The sequence below is a fragment of the Tinamus guttatus genome, unplaced genomic scaffold (genome assembly GCF_059628265.1).
Source record: "Tinamus guttatus ecotype Peru unplaced genomic scaffold, ASM5962826v1 Tinamus_guttatus_pri_ptg000065l, whole genome shotgun sequence".
Taxonomy (NCBI): domain Eukaryota; kingdom Metazoa; phylum Chordata; class Aves; order Tinamiformes; family Tinamidae; genus Tinamus; species Tinamus guttatus.
This window is the reverse complement of record NW_028288599.1, coordinates 596,095-612,894: the sequence shown is the minus strand read 5'-3', so window position 1 is coordinate 612,894 and position 16,800 is coordinate 596,095. Positions and strand designations below refer to the sequence as shown.

Here is a 16,800-nt window from a genome sequence, read left to right as displayed (position 1 = left end):
GGTACCTCTTGTAAGCACTACGTACGTCAAATTTTAAAATGATAAAGAATTCACTACTTATTTCTGAAGCAACCAAAGATATTTTCATCTGAAGTTCCTTTTAGAAAGGTACCGTCCTTTCCTTGCTGCAAATACACCAACTCTCACAGTGTTTTGTCCCTCCTTACTTTCTGTGAGCAGTTACCTTGCTTTGTTCAGCTCCTGCTCCTTTCACTAGCGACCCCACCTAGTAACTATCCTCTCAAAGCTCCAGGAATTTCGCCTCAGGTTCTACCCCCTCAATCAGTTTGTGTCACTCTGAACTTGCCCACAGGGGCTCTCTCCTCCCTGCTTTACAACAGGCAGCAATGACCATAAACAAGCAAATAACGCACCTTTCTAACCTAGTGATTTTTAAAAGGAATACTGCTATTATAACCACAAACATAAATATTCGAAGGCACATTCCCAACTGAAAAACTCAAGTCTGCTTCTGCCACAAATATTAAACAAAAAATTTTGCAGGGTATAAATTAGAAATGGAAACATTTTCAGTTTCCCATCAAATTATCCGGAAAGTCAAATGCTAGCTGGAAGCCCTTTCAATGAATAAAAGAAATATCTAAATTTGAATTTTAAAGACAAATTGCAGTACGTGCTGTTTGAATGGTGCTCTGTTACAAAATGAATTAAAAAAAGAAGTGACAGTGCCCCAGCCAAGCCTTCTTTTGCTCCAAGTATTTACAAGGCCAGGCAAAAGTCTTACAGAGGGCTGGTAATATATTAATGATCAAGTATCTTTTCAAAAGGTCAATCTGAAAGATCAGAATTTGAGATGTTAGTATTCTGCAAGACATATCACAAGCATCATATTTATTGCATGGTATAGGATTATGCCTTAAAATAGAAATAATTAGTATTTTATAATTAGTTGTGCAAAATTCAGAGGTAAGAATCAGCAAAGAATCAGTAAATACTTTAAGTCCCATGATACCTTACAAAAACTGTTTTCTTTTTAATTATAGCTCTCAATTCTTCATAACCAGAAAAATCAGGTTTCTTCAGCTATTGTGTTTAATTTCCATCACTATTTCCAGAAAAAGGCTGACAGTGACATAACGAAAAACTTAAAAATGAATAAATAAATCCAACATTCTGCAGGTGAAGCAGAATGCAGATACTTTGATTCTGCAGTGACTTTTCTTCTGGAAGCAATCTTCTGAACAATAGAAAAACTATGACTCTGAAAACATGGTAATTCTGATCTAAATTATTTAAACATATGAATGAAATCTTATCTTCCCTGAGGATGACTTGTAGTAACATTTAACGCCAGAAGAGGGAAGCAAAGCCCATTTAAAGTAAAGCATTAACAGGCTGCCTTCACACTAAAACCTTTGTGTATTACTTTCCTATCACATGCTCCATTCTGTGCCCAAAACTAACAGGGTAACTGTCACTAACCACATAGGTCTAATTAGTATGAATAATCATGAAATTGCACATGTGAATCAGGAATTATTTAAGGATAGTGTTTTAAAAGCAGCTTCTGTGTCATAATGAGATAAAAGTAACAATCACTGGATAAAGAAATTTGCTGGCCTTTCGCAGATAGGCGAAGTGTATTTAATAGAACCGCATGTACAGACTTCACACAAGAGTCTCAAGCCTTTCTTCAATTGCATTTGGGAACTATCCCTTTTTAAAGCTTGCAAGAAAGTTATGCTGCAACTGGGAGACTCCTGTTTAGCCTGTGAAACTATTTAAATTGATCACACTGTAAGAATGGGGCTGTCCATTGCGCCTAGAACTGCTTTTACCACTTCAAAACCACGCATGAAAGCTTAAGCTTCTGTAAGGCTGGATCATAAAAGACAACAGTGACTTGATGGGTCCTTAGCTTTTTTACTGAGGCAAACTTTTTTACAGCAGCAGTAAGATAATCAGTGATAATTTAGCAGATTAAATATAATAAAGCCCCCAAGAAAAACACATTGTCATAGGTACTTATTACATACAGATATACTCCGGTGTATCACAACAGACTATCTTCTTAAATATTATATTCCCCTGAAATCCTCAGTCCGAACACATTACAGCATTATCATGGACATGAAGGACATCCTCCTCCCTTTTGAAAACTTTTACTGCTTCTACAACTGCAGCTTTTAAAATCCTCCTGGGATTTTACAGCCGACCACCTGAGCTGTGCTCCTCGAGATCTCAGAAAGTTTTTACAGATTCTGATTCCAAACAAGAGAAGTAACACACTGGACCTTATAAATGCTTAGGGCAAACAATTCATAGCCTCTTGCTTTATTCAGGAAAGTACTTTATTCAGTAAAGCGCCTAGTCTAAACTGAGTTTTAGAAAAGGGTCAAGGTTTAAAAGAGTGCTATCAGGCATCAGTAAAATCACACGATTACAAACCACTGCAGAGCAGAGAGCAGCTTCTCTAGGGACTGAAGAGCAGAATGATCCAAGTTAGCACTTCTGATCTCACAGAAGGGAATCTCCGATGCACTGGATAGCACTAAACTGCTTTGCAGTTTAACTCAACCTGACGCCCTGTGGCTCGTCCGTGGGGAAGAGCGAGCGCAGAGGTGCAAAGGGGATACAGGCCGTCTACGGAGTCTTAGAGCACATGGGATTACCAACTCCTCAACTTGGATAAAGGATGTTCTTAACATAAAGGAGAACATTGCAAAAATTAAAAACCATATCAAGCCAAATTAATTTTTATAGCATTAGTCTGTTAGTACTTATTACTGAAGTATTTGTTCAGGACTTTCAGACGTAAAATAAATTTACTACAAAACAACTCTTGTTTAAGTCCAGTTAGCAACCCTATTTTCTAGCAAAATATATAAAGGCAGTGTTAAACCATCAATTTCTACAAAAATGTTTGCACATTGGTAGAAAAACAGCTCCATCTTATCCTCAGCTAGAATGAGCATTTCATCTTCACAAGGAAAAAAGGGCTGTACAGAGGCATACGTGTGTGTGTGTATATACATCATATATGCATGCACACACACGTATATAGACACGTATGTATAAAATGAATTAACTCTAGTGCTTGTTATGCCTGGTTTACAGAAGTCCTACAGAGTAGGTACACAGCAGAGGCAACACAAGGTTCCCCGCACTGCCTTGCCAAGGGACCTTGACACTCCCACTCAGAATGACCAATTCTCAAGATAAAACAGCTTCAGCTTGAATTAACGAGCTTTGCTTGGAAAGCACAGACAGAAAATAATTACCTCCCAAAAGCCCAGATTTTAAAATAATATTGTAGAACAAACACTTAGAATGCTGCAATGTCCCATTCAACAAAATGAAGGCACTACCAATCTCAAAATAATTTTTATAGCACAGAATATTATTATTATTATTATTTTTATCCCTGGGAATGAAAGGGTAGTTCAAATTCATGACCTGGCTGCTCTAACTGCTTCAGTAAAGGAGCAGTTTCAAACTGACAAATCCCTTCAGGAAGGGGAAAACTGACACCAGGACGTAATTAGTGCATTCCTACTTCAGGATGTTGCAGAAAACTTTGTGAAAATATATTAAAAACAGTAAAATATCATGACTTTCTTGTAGAAGGGAAATTAGTCTTTTAAGATACAATTTGCAGCAGTGTCTGACAAAGGGGTTATAAAACCATGCACCCTTCCCTAGTGCTGGGGCTACACTTGGGGGGCTGGAACAGGAGCAGCCAAGTTTGATGCCCATTTTAAAACGGGAGCTAAACGTAGCTGAACCTGTTGATACAAGCAGAAATAAGAATAACAGCTTTGAAGGCGGAGGGAAAGCTGCATTTGACAGGCATTATCCGAACACCAATGGAGACTGCACGCAGACATGAACTTTGAAGTGCTGTTCTACTCTGAAAAGTGACTATACGAAGAATCAAACCGTCCTTAAATTTTACTCCATGTTTGTGTTCACTTGTATATTATATGGTAAGAAAGTCTGGCCTTTTCTATTTCTTTTATCCGAAAAAACTCAAAAAACTCCTAGCAGTGGTTTATGAAAGCATCAGAATAAATTTATTAGAACATATGATTAATCACAGAAACACGTTCTTCAAAATCTGAGTGCACAATTACACATCACTGTACAAAGATATAAAAGGCCAGAGTGTGGGAGATGTCAAAAAAATGCCAGACTTTTGTGAAGGCCAAAATAAGAGGAGCTTCGATTTGGAGGAGTAGCCATAAATTTAGCAGTAACTGGATCTTGCTGTGGAAGATCGAAGGCAGTCGGCACTGAAGCCAACAGTCTTGTGTCATTTTTCAGAGTACAACTGTCCATTCTGCCCTTTCAGAAGAAGGTTGTAAACTATTTTGCTTAGTTCTGCCAAATGGCCTAGAATAGATTAAAAGTAGTATTTAACAATTTCTGCTGATGGGGTAGTCCTTTATACTGATCACGGCTTACTTTCTCAAGATTGGAAAGCCTTTTATTTAGCATTTACCCAAATGTAATGCAATCCATATTTTTTTTTCTTTTTTTAAATAAGGAGATAATGCCTTCCAAAAATATTGTTTAGATATAGTTTTCAATAATACGAAAACTATTATGAAAGTATTTTAAAAAGAAAGAAAGAAAAAAAAATTTCCATGATAACCCCATTGTCAGATGTTTAGAACTTTCTCAAAAACCTCCATTTGGGCTGAAACTTTCCATGCTTGGTCTCAGCCCAAAGGTGCACTTTGTAGACCTGAAAAAGGAAAAAAGGTAAGTAAAAAAAAATAAAGCGTGCTGAAACATCCCCTTGCCCAGTTTTACTTTGGGTGTTCAGCACATAACCATGACAGGGATACTGAACTGTAAAGATAATATATGTATATTACTTAACATTGCTATATACATCACTCATTTTTCATTAAAAAAGCGTATTTAGTTGGGATTTTTTTTTCTGTTTTATGCGTAGTAAACAGAAATATGGGGGATTAGGTTGCCTATTACATGCACAGACTGTGCTCTGAAAAAGTTACTGAAGCAACAGGCAACTCAATCTCAATTACATCTGGTTTCATTGCGTAACTTTCACATCCAAATTTAAGAACCATATTTTTTTTTTTTCAGTGAAAAAGAAAAGTTTATCAAGTAACCTCAGGTTAGAGGCATTCTCCTCTAAAAATGGTAGGCTGTGATGTGATTTCTTCAGCTTTTTTTTGTTTTAAAAAGATTGAGCTACCATATCATCCAACAGGTTCAAAAATGTGTAAAATATTGCTACCAATATGCATTAAAAACACATCTGATAAGAGAGCCACCACTGACAAAGCCATTGCTACTACTTTCATAAATGCATTTTGTTTTCTCCCACCACCCTGGTGGTTAATTCTCATCATCCTGGCAAAGCATCTGGGCCATAAGACCGTGGGTTTACTGATTCAAAAATCCTTCTCCAATATACAATACTGAGAGCTTTGCTCACTTTTCTACGTCTATCACAGCGAAGGGCAGTAGCAAAAGTCACTCTGCTGTTAAATAATATTTCATCTTACATTACCTTAATAAAAGTGGTAATACGCTGAAGTACAAACAAAAATAATGTACCTTTGCTTGTCATGTAACAAAGTAACACAGCACAAGGGAGCAGCAAGTCTTACTGGGCTCTCTATGGGGCCGCCCTCAGCCCGATACTGCCACGTGCTGCGTGCCCTCCACTGTCAAACAAGGAGAACCGGAACTGGCCCACTTGCTCACAAAACTGTTCAACAGCAAAGGTAATGTGACATCTCTTATGCAACACATATTTTACACATAGAAATACATACACACATACAAACAAAAAGTGATTTTTTTTTCTTTTTTTTCTTTTCTTTTTTTTTTTTTTTTTTTTTTTTACCTAAATGCAAACTGGATGAGGATCCATGTGATGAAAGTGATGGCGGTGGCGTAAGTGAATGTCCTGGAGTTTGGCTTGGCAGAGGCATGCCTATTGGACTTGGAGAGGAGGAAAATCCCAGACTATTGTAAAATGGCTGCCCTATGGGTGCTAGGCTGCTACTAGATCTTTTGTACAAGTCAGAGCTAGTAGATAGAGACTCTCTCCTTGTGGCACTACTACTTGCAGGACTGCCAACTGAAGAAGAAATAAAAAGACCCTAATTACACACAGTGTCAACTGAATAAAACCTATTCCCAACCACTGCTGGGCAATAACAGATGCGATCACAATAACTACAGCAATCGTTATGACAAAGACAATTACTGTGGTAACCACACATGCTTTTAAGTAAATCTAGGTGGGTATAAACATATCACTAATAAGTGATTTAATCAATGTCCGTGTCTTTCAACAATTCACTCTAGACTCTCACTGAAATACGGTTGTACTCGGTTGTAACAGTCTGACTTCAGGCTTTGGGACAAGCAGGAATTTTATGAAATTACAGATTACACTGTAACTTTATATAATAAATTGTTCAAAACATATTCCCACTAAACTCTTCAAGAAAAGAGTTTTTCAACAGAAATTATTAGTCAGGCAGGGATACGTGATTTTAGATAAAAGGCTAGAGACAACATATATATATATACACATGGTTTAAGAGTTCAGAAAATTATCTATGTTCAGCTGTTTCTGAACTTCTTCCTGTTTGTATATCCCTCACCTGTAGAAAAAAACGACTGCTTAAAATTCTCTGATAATTATGGTTTTCAAAGAAGTGTTTGGAAATATGTTATAAAGTGAGAGTAGCATAAGAGGAGGATGAAGAGCAGAGTAGAACAAGGAAAATTAAGGTGAAAAACTAGAAATGCAACTTTACTAATAGAAGTATTTCTGAAAAAACAAATTAAAGACTAAAAGCTTAAACTAACAGAGTATTAGTGAAGGACTGGTTATCCTGCACAGCATCATTCAGCAGGGCGATGAACAGTCTAGGATAAATCAGGAGAACAACAAAGTTTTAGAAATGTTACATTCTAGTATCTGTTGCATACTAGTGAAATATTAAACTAGACTGCCCATTTTATCACTGGAACATTTTGTTATACTCAAACACAAGAGAGATTATGGGTATTTTGATAATATAAAGCTTCTTTTTAAGAAGAATTTGGCAATTTGATTTCTGCTTCAACTTAAAAAGGAAAAGGTAAAAGTCATACTTCCATAACCCTTCACAGGTGCCTTTACAGCAGACGGCACAGCCTGATATAAAGGTTGCCTCTTACTTCCCATTTTAAGAACCTAGTTTGTTTTCTCATAACATCAGCAACTTGACTAACATCTCTCATGGCAGACACCTGCTCAGGACATGTTTTTGGAAAAACAAGTTCAGCCAAAACAGTACAGCCATTTCACAGACCCGGCAAGGAAAGGGGCCTTACCCTTACCAAAATAAGCAAGAAACATATTATTTGAGAGATTAATGCTGTCATGTACTCGGAACACTGTAGTAGCAACAGGGGACACCTTTATTTCAGGTCCTCTCTTGGTGTCTATTTGTTTGAGCTAGAAATCATAGCAAAATAACCATATATGAAAATTCAGCAGATATCTGCTATAGATTGACAGCTGGAAACTCTGTCACTTCTGACCAAACACGGCATGTCTGAGATGGCTGAAAAAGCTTTTCCTGCAACTGCACTTCTAGGCTTACATGTGTTATTCCAAAAGTGGACTGTAAAACTGCTGCCTGAGATCCTATCTTGTGATCTGGGTATCGTGATGTACCAGGCAGCGTGGCAAGGAAGCTATTCTGCTGTGAATGCAGAGGGCACGAAAGCCAAACACAAGAAATAGACCAAAAAAGGAAACCAGAGCCAAGTGGAGAGTAAAGTCAGACAAAGGAGCCAACGAGGAGACTGCAAGAGAACTAGCAAGAAATTTCAAAACCAGTGGGACTGAGGATGAAATAGAGCGAGCTGATGAAAAGCTAGAGAGGGTGTATGCAGCAGTGGGGCAAAGACACCAGGACAGCAAGCTGATGATGGTAGTATCACACAGAATAAACCAGAAATGGAAACAAACTGGGGGCAGGTGAGGATCGGCGGGAAGGAGATGGATGTTGCCTGGACCCGGGAAGGAAGATGTACTAGAGGAGAAGCCAGCAGGGAAGATACTGAACTAACTAGGCAAAGAGATTAAGAAGTAAGAGCAGCAAATTAAGGCAATAGTTAAAGAAAGTCTCACCATTTGGACTAGTTTTAAAGGTTCTGGCTCGGCTGATGAACCACATGAACATTAGTTAATACGACTGCTGGATGGTTATTTTTCCAGCTAATTTGAGCTAAAAAATTAGCTTTCTTTAAGGTTTCTTATGCAACTGAATTTCTGCAGCTTAACAAGTTACCATGAACCAGCTGATCTGCATTTCACTAAGCTCACTATAAAAAAGAAAAGCCACAGAAGGTAATTGAATTACCTTATCCCTCTTCACCATTTTCTAAGCTAATGCAATTGCTTTGCATTTATCACAAGCCAAAAGATGGTTTGCAAAGCTGTTGTAGTTCATCTAATTCTCAGTTACCTGTTAAGCTGCAGTAACCTATCATGTAGCTAAAGCTTTAAGCAGTGTGTGTAACTTCATAATAAGATAGCAGCGGACTGTAAACTGCAGTCATTTATACTGCGCATTTACCTGCTTCTGTTTCCTACTGCGTTGTTCATCCTTTAAGTTAGAACACGCCAGCATTTGCCTTTTTTTGCAAAGCTACTTTTTGTTCCCCTGCAGCAACTGAAAGCATTAGCAGTTTTTAGGGGCAAGATCTCTACTTCCATCTGTCAGTCTTCATAGATGTATTTTAATTGAAATTCAACCCTTATACCATACTGAGGAGAGTCATAAAGAAGCTGGAACTGTGCCAAATCAAAAATATTTTTAATTTGCCTCAGTGTGCATTAACATCATTTTGTAAGTACTCATCTGTGTAGAGCAGTTCATATATATGTACAGTTCACAAGCTTACTCCTTTTTTAAAATCAGGAAGCATTTTTTTAAGTGGCTATTTTGGTAAGTACAATTTATACTTGGCAGAAGGGCACTTTCAATATACTTGTACTCCAATAATACTACTAAAAATACTTTAGGTTTAGATAGCACCTTTCATCAGCACTTCTCAAACTGCAAAAGCACAGGCTTCCTGCTTCCCTGTGGAAACTACCATGCTAATTATATCACCTAGGATCCTACTGCACCATTTCAGCACTTTCTGTCTATGCTGAGGGCTTTGGGCAAAGCTCTGGATCTAACCTTTAGGTATATGAAAAAGACTTCATTTCCTGACTTTCAAGAGTGCCAGAAGGGACTAATCTGCTCCCTGGTAAGTAGATACGCAACTAAAATTTAAATTTCTGGATTTCTCTTGATAATTCTGAATAGGGGCTATATGTTTTAGAAGTTCTCTGGAGACTTGAATAGGTGCATGGATAATTACGGTGACTATCTGTCAATGAAATGAAACTGTATCTAGAGCAGAACAGCTGCTGACAGCTCATGAAGAGCCTTAGAAGCAGTTCAGGACAAATCTATATTACAAAATGCAGCACCCTGAAAGCACAGTTATTTTGTATATAAGATTTATCTGCTGCCATAATACCAGAAATTATTAGGAATCTCTAGTTGAGCAGCTGCTACATTTTTAATTGTGTTTAAAATCTCCTTATCCACTCTAAACATGGATATTAGAAGATCAGCATAAAACTTGGTTTAAACTTCCTTGCCTTATTTTTTGCTAAAGCAAACCATTTTGCAGATTTTGTGAAAAACAGTACTGAAAACTCTCTTTGATGCTATGCAGTTTATCTGATGCCACTATGTACATCCACTTAGCTACCAAGTGGAAGGTATTTAACACTGAAGGGCTTTTTTTTTTCTCTTCTGTCTCATTTTCTAAGCTGTTTTGTAATAACCTCCACTTAAGTATTTTCCCCTCAATGTTTATTTCCTGTGGGGCATTTTACTTTAAAGAGAATACCGGTACAGTACATAACATTTCCCCCCATTTCTATCCTTCTGCAAGATGCATAAGATTGTAAATACGCTCCACTGATCCTATTTCAAAAAAAACAAAAACAAATTAATAAGCAATTCAGTGCTGACACTTAGGAATTAATAGTCAATATTCTTCATAAAAGATATTTCACTTCCCTTACTAACCCTTGACGTGCAATACAGCAAAACCTACCTTGTGCGACTAGGAAATAACATTTTAAAAAAATATTCTGCTGTAAACCAAAGACACGATGGCCACATATATATATTTAAATACAGGTTGACAAAATTTGGGAGCATCTACTGAAATAATTTAATGGCCCCCAAACTAGTTATGCTTAGGTATTTCAAGACTAAGCCTATTAAAATCAACAAGCACAATTTTTGGATATTAAGTCTGTGCAGGTTCACAGCTTGTCTTTTAAAAAATATAAAAGAAAAACTACAATACTCTATGGTTTTTTTTTTGGTTACATATTACTTAACTTCTTAAAAAAATATTCTGTAAGTTTTCCTGATATGAAAACAAAACAGAAACATGCATGTATCAAAAGTAATCAACTGTTATTTTAACATAAAATGCCTGAAAATAAATAGATAATTAAGAAAAGCTTATTAATAAATAAATAAATGTCCTGCAGCAAAGTACAGTGCTCAGTATGGAAAAATACTTTGGAGATATTTACAACAACAGTTTTTTTTTTTTTTTTTTTTTTTTTTTTTAAGAGTCTTTGATACCAAGGCCAAATGAATTTAAAAAGCCTTTGGTTCTTCCCCCTATATAGTTGAAAACTTGTTTTCACATTCTTTTTGGCAAAGTTTACATCTATAGTGCTTCTGGATACAGACACATTTTTCTCAGGAGTTCCTCACTACGTTAGTAACCTACCTGAGGAGCCAAATCCGCCGAGCGCAGAGCCGATAGCTGCTCCTAGAGAGCTGCTACTTCCAAAGCCAAGAGAGGTGCTTCCTGGTTGGCCAGGGCCATGGGAAAAGAGGGAACTGCTCTGGGAGTTATTGGTCAAAGAGTTACTGCCATAGAATGAATTGGACTGCAGGCTGCTGTTTGTTTGCTGCTGCTGCTGCTGGGGCTGGGCGCCCAGGGGCCGGAAGAGGCCGTTCGTGGCTCCCGCGAGGTTGTTGGCCGTTCCTCCAGCTGAGGCAGCTGCAGCTGCAAGACACACGGTGGCCGTCATCACGTCTGCTCGCACACACCCCGGCCCCAAAACGACTGCTCGGCTCTAAATCTTATATTCATGAATCCCTCAAACGAGTAGAAAAGCATATATTAAAGCACTAAAAGGGATTTTGTAATACTACGCAGTCTTAGTTACCCAAGAGAAAAAAAATGAAGACAAAATATGTCGTGGAATGATCAAGGCTATAGAATAGTTGATGCCATTGAGAGAATTTTCAGTGGAAACATAATATCAAAGCACAGTTCAAAAAGTTCTCTGTTTTCAGAGTTGTGATAGCAGAGAGGCAGATAATATTTGTTAAGTTATCTTCATCTACTAATGGCAAAAGTGAGTTCTGGATAGAGAAAAAAAACATATAGATTAACTAAAAAATCTAATTTTCTGATTAGTGCCAGACCCTATAACTAAAAGAAAAAAAACTTGTTATATCTTGTTCTCCTGTTCTGCCATCTATGCTGTATTTCACCCTAACCATACTTCCAATGCGAAAATACTTGAGAAATACATGAGAAAATCCCAGCAAGGCTTCAGAGCACTCCACCATCTTCTGCCAGCTGGAGCAACGAAATGATGCTTCCTAAAGGACACCGTTTGGGGACTGATGGGAAGTGCACATACATCCACAGGGAGAAGAATGGGGAAAACATCAATATCTGACAAGCAACAGCATTTGTAGAAACATGCCTCTGTGTGTAGGGAAGCAGGGGGACAGTAAGCCTGAATTAAAAAAAAAAAAAAAAAAAGAAAGCTCCATCTTTGAAAATCAGAGAAAGGCAGGCAAGAGAATAAGAATGATGAATGGTATATCCTTCAAAACTGGAAATCTTCACAGGATGAACAAAAACACCTATGAATAAGATGTTATTCAGCTAAGCCTAGCGTTAAGATTCAACACAAAAGTGGGCAATTCTCCATGAAAGGTCGAACACTTACCTGCTTGTGCTGCTGCAGAGCTGATTATGACAGGAGTTGAGGCCACCAACCTGACTGGTGCTCCAAGGCCAGTTCTTGCTCCAGGGCCTACGACTAAGGCACCAGTCTGATCGTAATAGGCAGTGGGAGCTAGTACTTGATAGCCTGCACAACACAAAACACAGTAGTTGGTGGCACAAACATTATGGAGGAGCCAGCATTCCTTCTCTTCCTGAAATATTATGGCAATCAGTTACTAGACAGAAAAAAAAAAAAAAAAAAAAAACATTTCTGCCACAATGCCTTAGAATGTCAACTAATCAAAAAGGAAAACTAACGCTTAATCAAAAGGAAAAACTAGCAAAAATCTTAGTGTAGTCTTACAAAGTCTTGTTTAGAAATGCCTCAGTTTATTTTTTTTAGACCTAGAAAAACAACTAAATTTTGAAATCTAATTTCCAATGCCAAAATTTAAAAGAAAAAGGAAACACAATTGGTTGTATCTAGATTAACAAATTAGTTTAATCTCCCAATTTAAAGTATTTTACATTTATTCGCTTATATGCCTTTGTATATGAAATAACGGTTGAAATCTATATAAATTTTTAAAGGGTTGAATTAAATGCAAGTTTGGCAATGCCGCATATTCTCTGGCTAAACTGCATTTAAAATCCATCTACAAAGGGATGTTAATGAGGTGCTCTCTGTGTCTACACAGTGTAGTGTGTAGTGTGCTGTGTCTACATAGCAATGCTTGGAACAAACAAACAAACAAAAAAAGGAGATCTGGTCCCAGTCAGTTGCACAGAAAGCAGATTGCAATTCAAGAATAATTTCCATCAATTGGGTCTTGGAAGTGGGGTGAAAAAGAGGAAAAGGATGAAAAAGAAGAAAAGCAAGCAGTAGAAAGGAAAACAAGCCATGAGTGAAGAAGAGCAAAAGAGAGAAAAAATAAAATTCATATGGGAGAAGAGTTAAAGTAGTAAGGCACTGCTTATAATGACATGGGAGAACTGGAATAAGAATCTCTAAATGGAAGAGCTCCCTTGCTAAGAATGGAAGCTGACAAGAGGGAGACAAAACTGTCTAATGTTTACGTTGACTATTGCTAAAATAAAATAATAAACAAAGATAATTTCAATGTTCTTTCCATGTTCAATATACACTAAGGCTATTTTTAAAAAGCCAAAAAATGAAAAATGCAAAAAACAAACAAAACCCAGGCATCTATTTTAATAAATGTAAGGATTAAGATTTTGTGTCCATCTCCATACATATACATTACTAGGTCCACTAGAGGACAAAACTGCTCCAGTTCTCTTTGATGCAGATATAAATCTGGACACAAAGGCCATGGGCTGTAATTCTAGGTGAGTACCCTGATCACCAGCCTCCCAAGCCATTTTCTCTCCTGTACAATTTCTCCTGCAAGCTGGTAGAAACTGCCCAGGTATTTTGCTGCTACCACTAGCTGCCTGCAGCCAGCTGGGTAGGGTACTCTGCAAAGCAGCTGGAGATGCATGCTCAAATTTTCTCATCCTAACAAAAAGGATATAAAGGAGGAAACTCAGCTATTATTCAAACAGGAGAGGAATGAGGGAAATCCAAAACATTGTGTTCAGTCTTGGTTCTGGAGATGGACTGACCTGGTCATGAGAACTTAGCATTACTATAATTCTAAATCTGTTTTCGCTAATTACTAATTTTGCATCCCAGCAGCTTCTACCTTTTCCTTCCCAATACCACCACAGGAGAAAAAGTCTTTCTACATAAATTGCATCTGAAAGTTTGCCTAGTTAGAACAACCAAGAAAGGGTCTTACGATGGAATTAAGAAACCTTTAGCTATAGGTGTCACTGCCAGTTCCACCTACACACTGTGCTGTGCAGCTCCACTACCTTCACCACTAAGACTGCTACTTTCCCAAGCTAGGAAAAGGTGAGGCTGACTGCTCTCTGCTTTACTGAAGTTCTGTAAAGAATACAGAATACATTATTAGAAGATTAAGTGACACAGTAGGAAAACTCTTTATAACACCATGTGCATTAGCAATATTTTATTACTAGTACCTGTATCATCTGACATTACTCATAGCTCATCCAAATGGTAACACCTTGTTGGTCATTTGAGACTTATCTTACATAAAACCCCTTTTTTCAGAAGCGAGAAGCTGCTAATACTTACCAATACCTGCTCTGCCCAACTACCCTCTTCAGATGTCCAAACTCAAGGATAATGCTATAGCTATATATGATCATGCATTTGCACCCCTTGTGCTCATCTGAAACTAATACACAGCATTTTGCACTTCAAACCCGTATAAACAGGCCTATTTTTCAATTCTAAATACTGGGGAAAAAAAAAAAATCAAACAGATAAATTACACAGCAAGGTAATGATTAAATTTACTGGGATTGGCACTAGTTGGAAAAAAAAACACCCTAAGATGAATGTATTAGACTATTAAAATAATTGAATAGTGTGATTCAGGGGTCAAAAATGGAAGAAATTTGAACTTGCCCTCTGGAGTGCAAAATGCCACAGTCTGTTAGTACTTACTTGCTACTCTCAGTGACACTTCCTCAAACTGGTGGGTAGTAATACTTTAAGTAATAAGAGATGGAAGACTGAAAACTGAATAAAATTTTGAAACCAGTATGCAGAGAAAAGCAGATCTTGGGAATGCTGTGAGGGAAGAAGCTGCAAGTTTTCCACCTAAGGAGAGCAGGTGCTTCAGAGACTCAAGGGCCATGTTCTGGAGTGGAGAGAGGTGTATTAGGGTGACAGTGTTAAAGGAGCAGATTTCTGGTAATTATAACCTAGGTTATTAGCATGAAGGTGTCACCAGGTACAGAAGGCCCATGTGATGCATAAGAATCAAAGGGTGCTTGCATACACCTGATCTTCAAAATGGAGAAATTCTGACAAGGAATATCAGAGTAACAACTTCCTACTCAAGCTACTGAACAAACCAAAGTTTGGCTACTTGCTAAACTACTGAGATCTTCCTAAGTGTGTCTGGAATCTCAAACTAAAGCAAAAACCATTTGCTGTGACACCAAAAATACAATTTCAAAGAGAACATCTCTGATCAGATTAACTGAAGCCTGGCAGCCCTGAGAGCGGAATTTAAATCTTCCGCTCTCCCTTTTTCATCCAGTATCACAGAAAACTCTGCTTCCTCCCGCCCCAGAAAGGGAAATGGATCGAAGGGAGGAAGTTGGCAAATAATGTCTATTATCAAAGATATTGAGTGACTTGCCAGATGATCTTCCCCTAAATCTCCCCCTCCTCCTGTGCCTATTCAATTTCTTGCTCAAATTAACCCCTATTAGCCTCATTTAAGTGTCTTCCCACTCAAACTAACTGTGGACTTCCCACTGAGAATAAGAAATAAAGCATCCTCTTTGCTTCATAATCATATCTTAATCATATTTTTCCCTAAAATTCAGTTGCTCTGTCTACATTTATTGTCTCAAGATCAGTGGGGAATGTGAAAATAAACAATCTGCTTTATCAGTACTGTGCTTGCTGAAGCGGTTTAAAAATGTCCCCAAAAATCCACACTTTGAAAACTTTATGGATTCTATTCACACAAACCCTCAATACTCTTTAGGGAGAGAAGGAAAGGAAATCTGTTCTCTTGGCTCTTACAAACCATTCTTAGTACTCCTCCTACCCATACAGTACTTTTTTCAATATCTTCCTCTCAATACTTTTCACTCTTCTCACCTTTTTACACGGAGTAACACAGAGCTCTGCCCAGATGTCCTGCTCCCTCCCCTCCATGCAACTTCCCTAGATGACGACACAGTTTTAAGCCAAACTTATGTCAAAGTTTGTCACTCTCTATCAAATTTAAGTGAATGACTGTGACACCTCTTACTGCCTACTCGATCCTTACACCCCTTGTAGCACCATCATCCTGACAACTCTCACATAACCCATGAGACTCTGTAGTATCTTCTCTCCCTAGGCAGAAAATACACAGCTTCTTCCTTCTTAGCATTCCCAAGATCCAATTGTTTCAATTTTTGATTTTCCCTCTTTTCTTAAGAGGGAAACCTCCAACCTTTACTTCTGTCTCCCAAACACACCAGAAACCAAATGCCAAAAATTTCTTGTTCTGACCACAAAATACACGGCCTTATCTTTGCACTCCTCCATTCATGAATGAAATTCAGGACGTTTTGTCCTAGCAGTAACTAATTCTATTCTATATAACCACTGTAATTTTGCCAATACTATAACTCACTGCTACAATTAGGTTGGATTTCTATTTCATTCCTTATGACATGGTCTCACAACCATCTCACACTTTAAATTCCTCCGGGTAATAAAACCTCACAATAATAATAAATGGAGAGCGTCAATCCTCATGATTTATACATTTAATTCATACAATTCAATGTACATGTCCCACCTGCATGCCAAATGCACCACTATACTTAATGCTACTGCTACACTGTGTGGATTTAATACGATGAAGTTGCATCTGAGCTACTCAATGAAGCCTCCAGAGCAATTCAACTGTTTAGGGGCAAGTTCAGCAGCTCTCGAGTCTCTGTTCAGTGACTGCACTTGCCACCTCTCCCCGGGGCATAACTGCTCCTTAGTCAACTCAGCTCAGATGACGACTCCTACATACAGGTATATCAGTTTGGAGGACACGAGTGAGTGGAGCCTTCGCCTGAGATGAGGACGGATTTATTAGTAGAAGTGTGTATGTGTACTGAGCACTGTACACTGGG

The 16,800-nt window shown here is 37.9% G+C and overlaps 1 protein-coding gene across 4 annotated transcripts in view; it reads right to left on the bottom strand.

Annotated features, from left to right (window-relative positions):
- The window catches only part of PUM2 (pumilio RNA binding family member 2), a 65,389-nt gene that overhangs the window by 10,859 nt on the left and 37,730 nt on the right, over positions 1 to 16,800 (bottom strand). For all 4 annotated transcript variants that reach the window (XM_088519632.1, XM_088519631.1, XM_088519629.1 and 1 more), the window contains exons 11-13: positions 12,071 to 12,214; positions 10,828 to 11,109; positions 5,846 to 6,082 (exon numbers count right to left, since the gene is read on the bottom strand). In XM_088519632.1, coding sequence (XP_088375758.1) covers positions 5,846 to 6,082; positions 10,828 to 11,109; positions 12,071 to 12,214 — 663 coding nt within the window. The remainder of the gene's footprint in view (positions 1 to 5,845; positions 6,083 to 10,827; positions 11,110 to 12,070; positions 12,215 to 16,800) is intronic.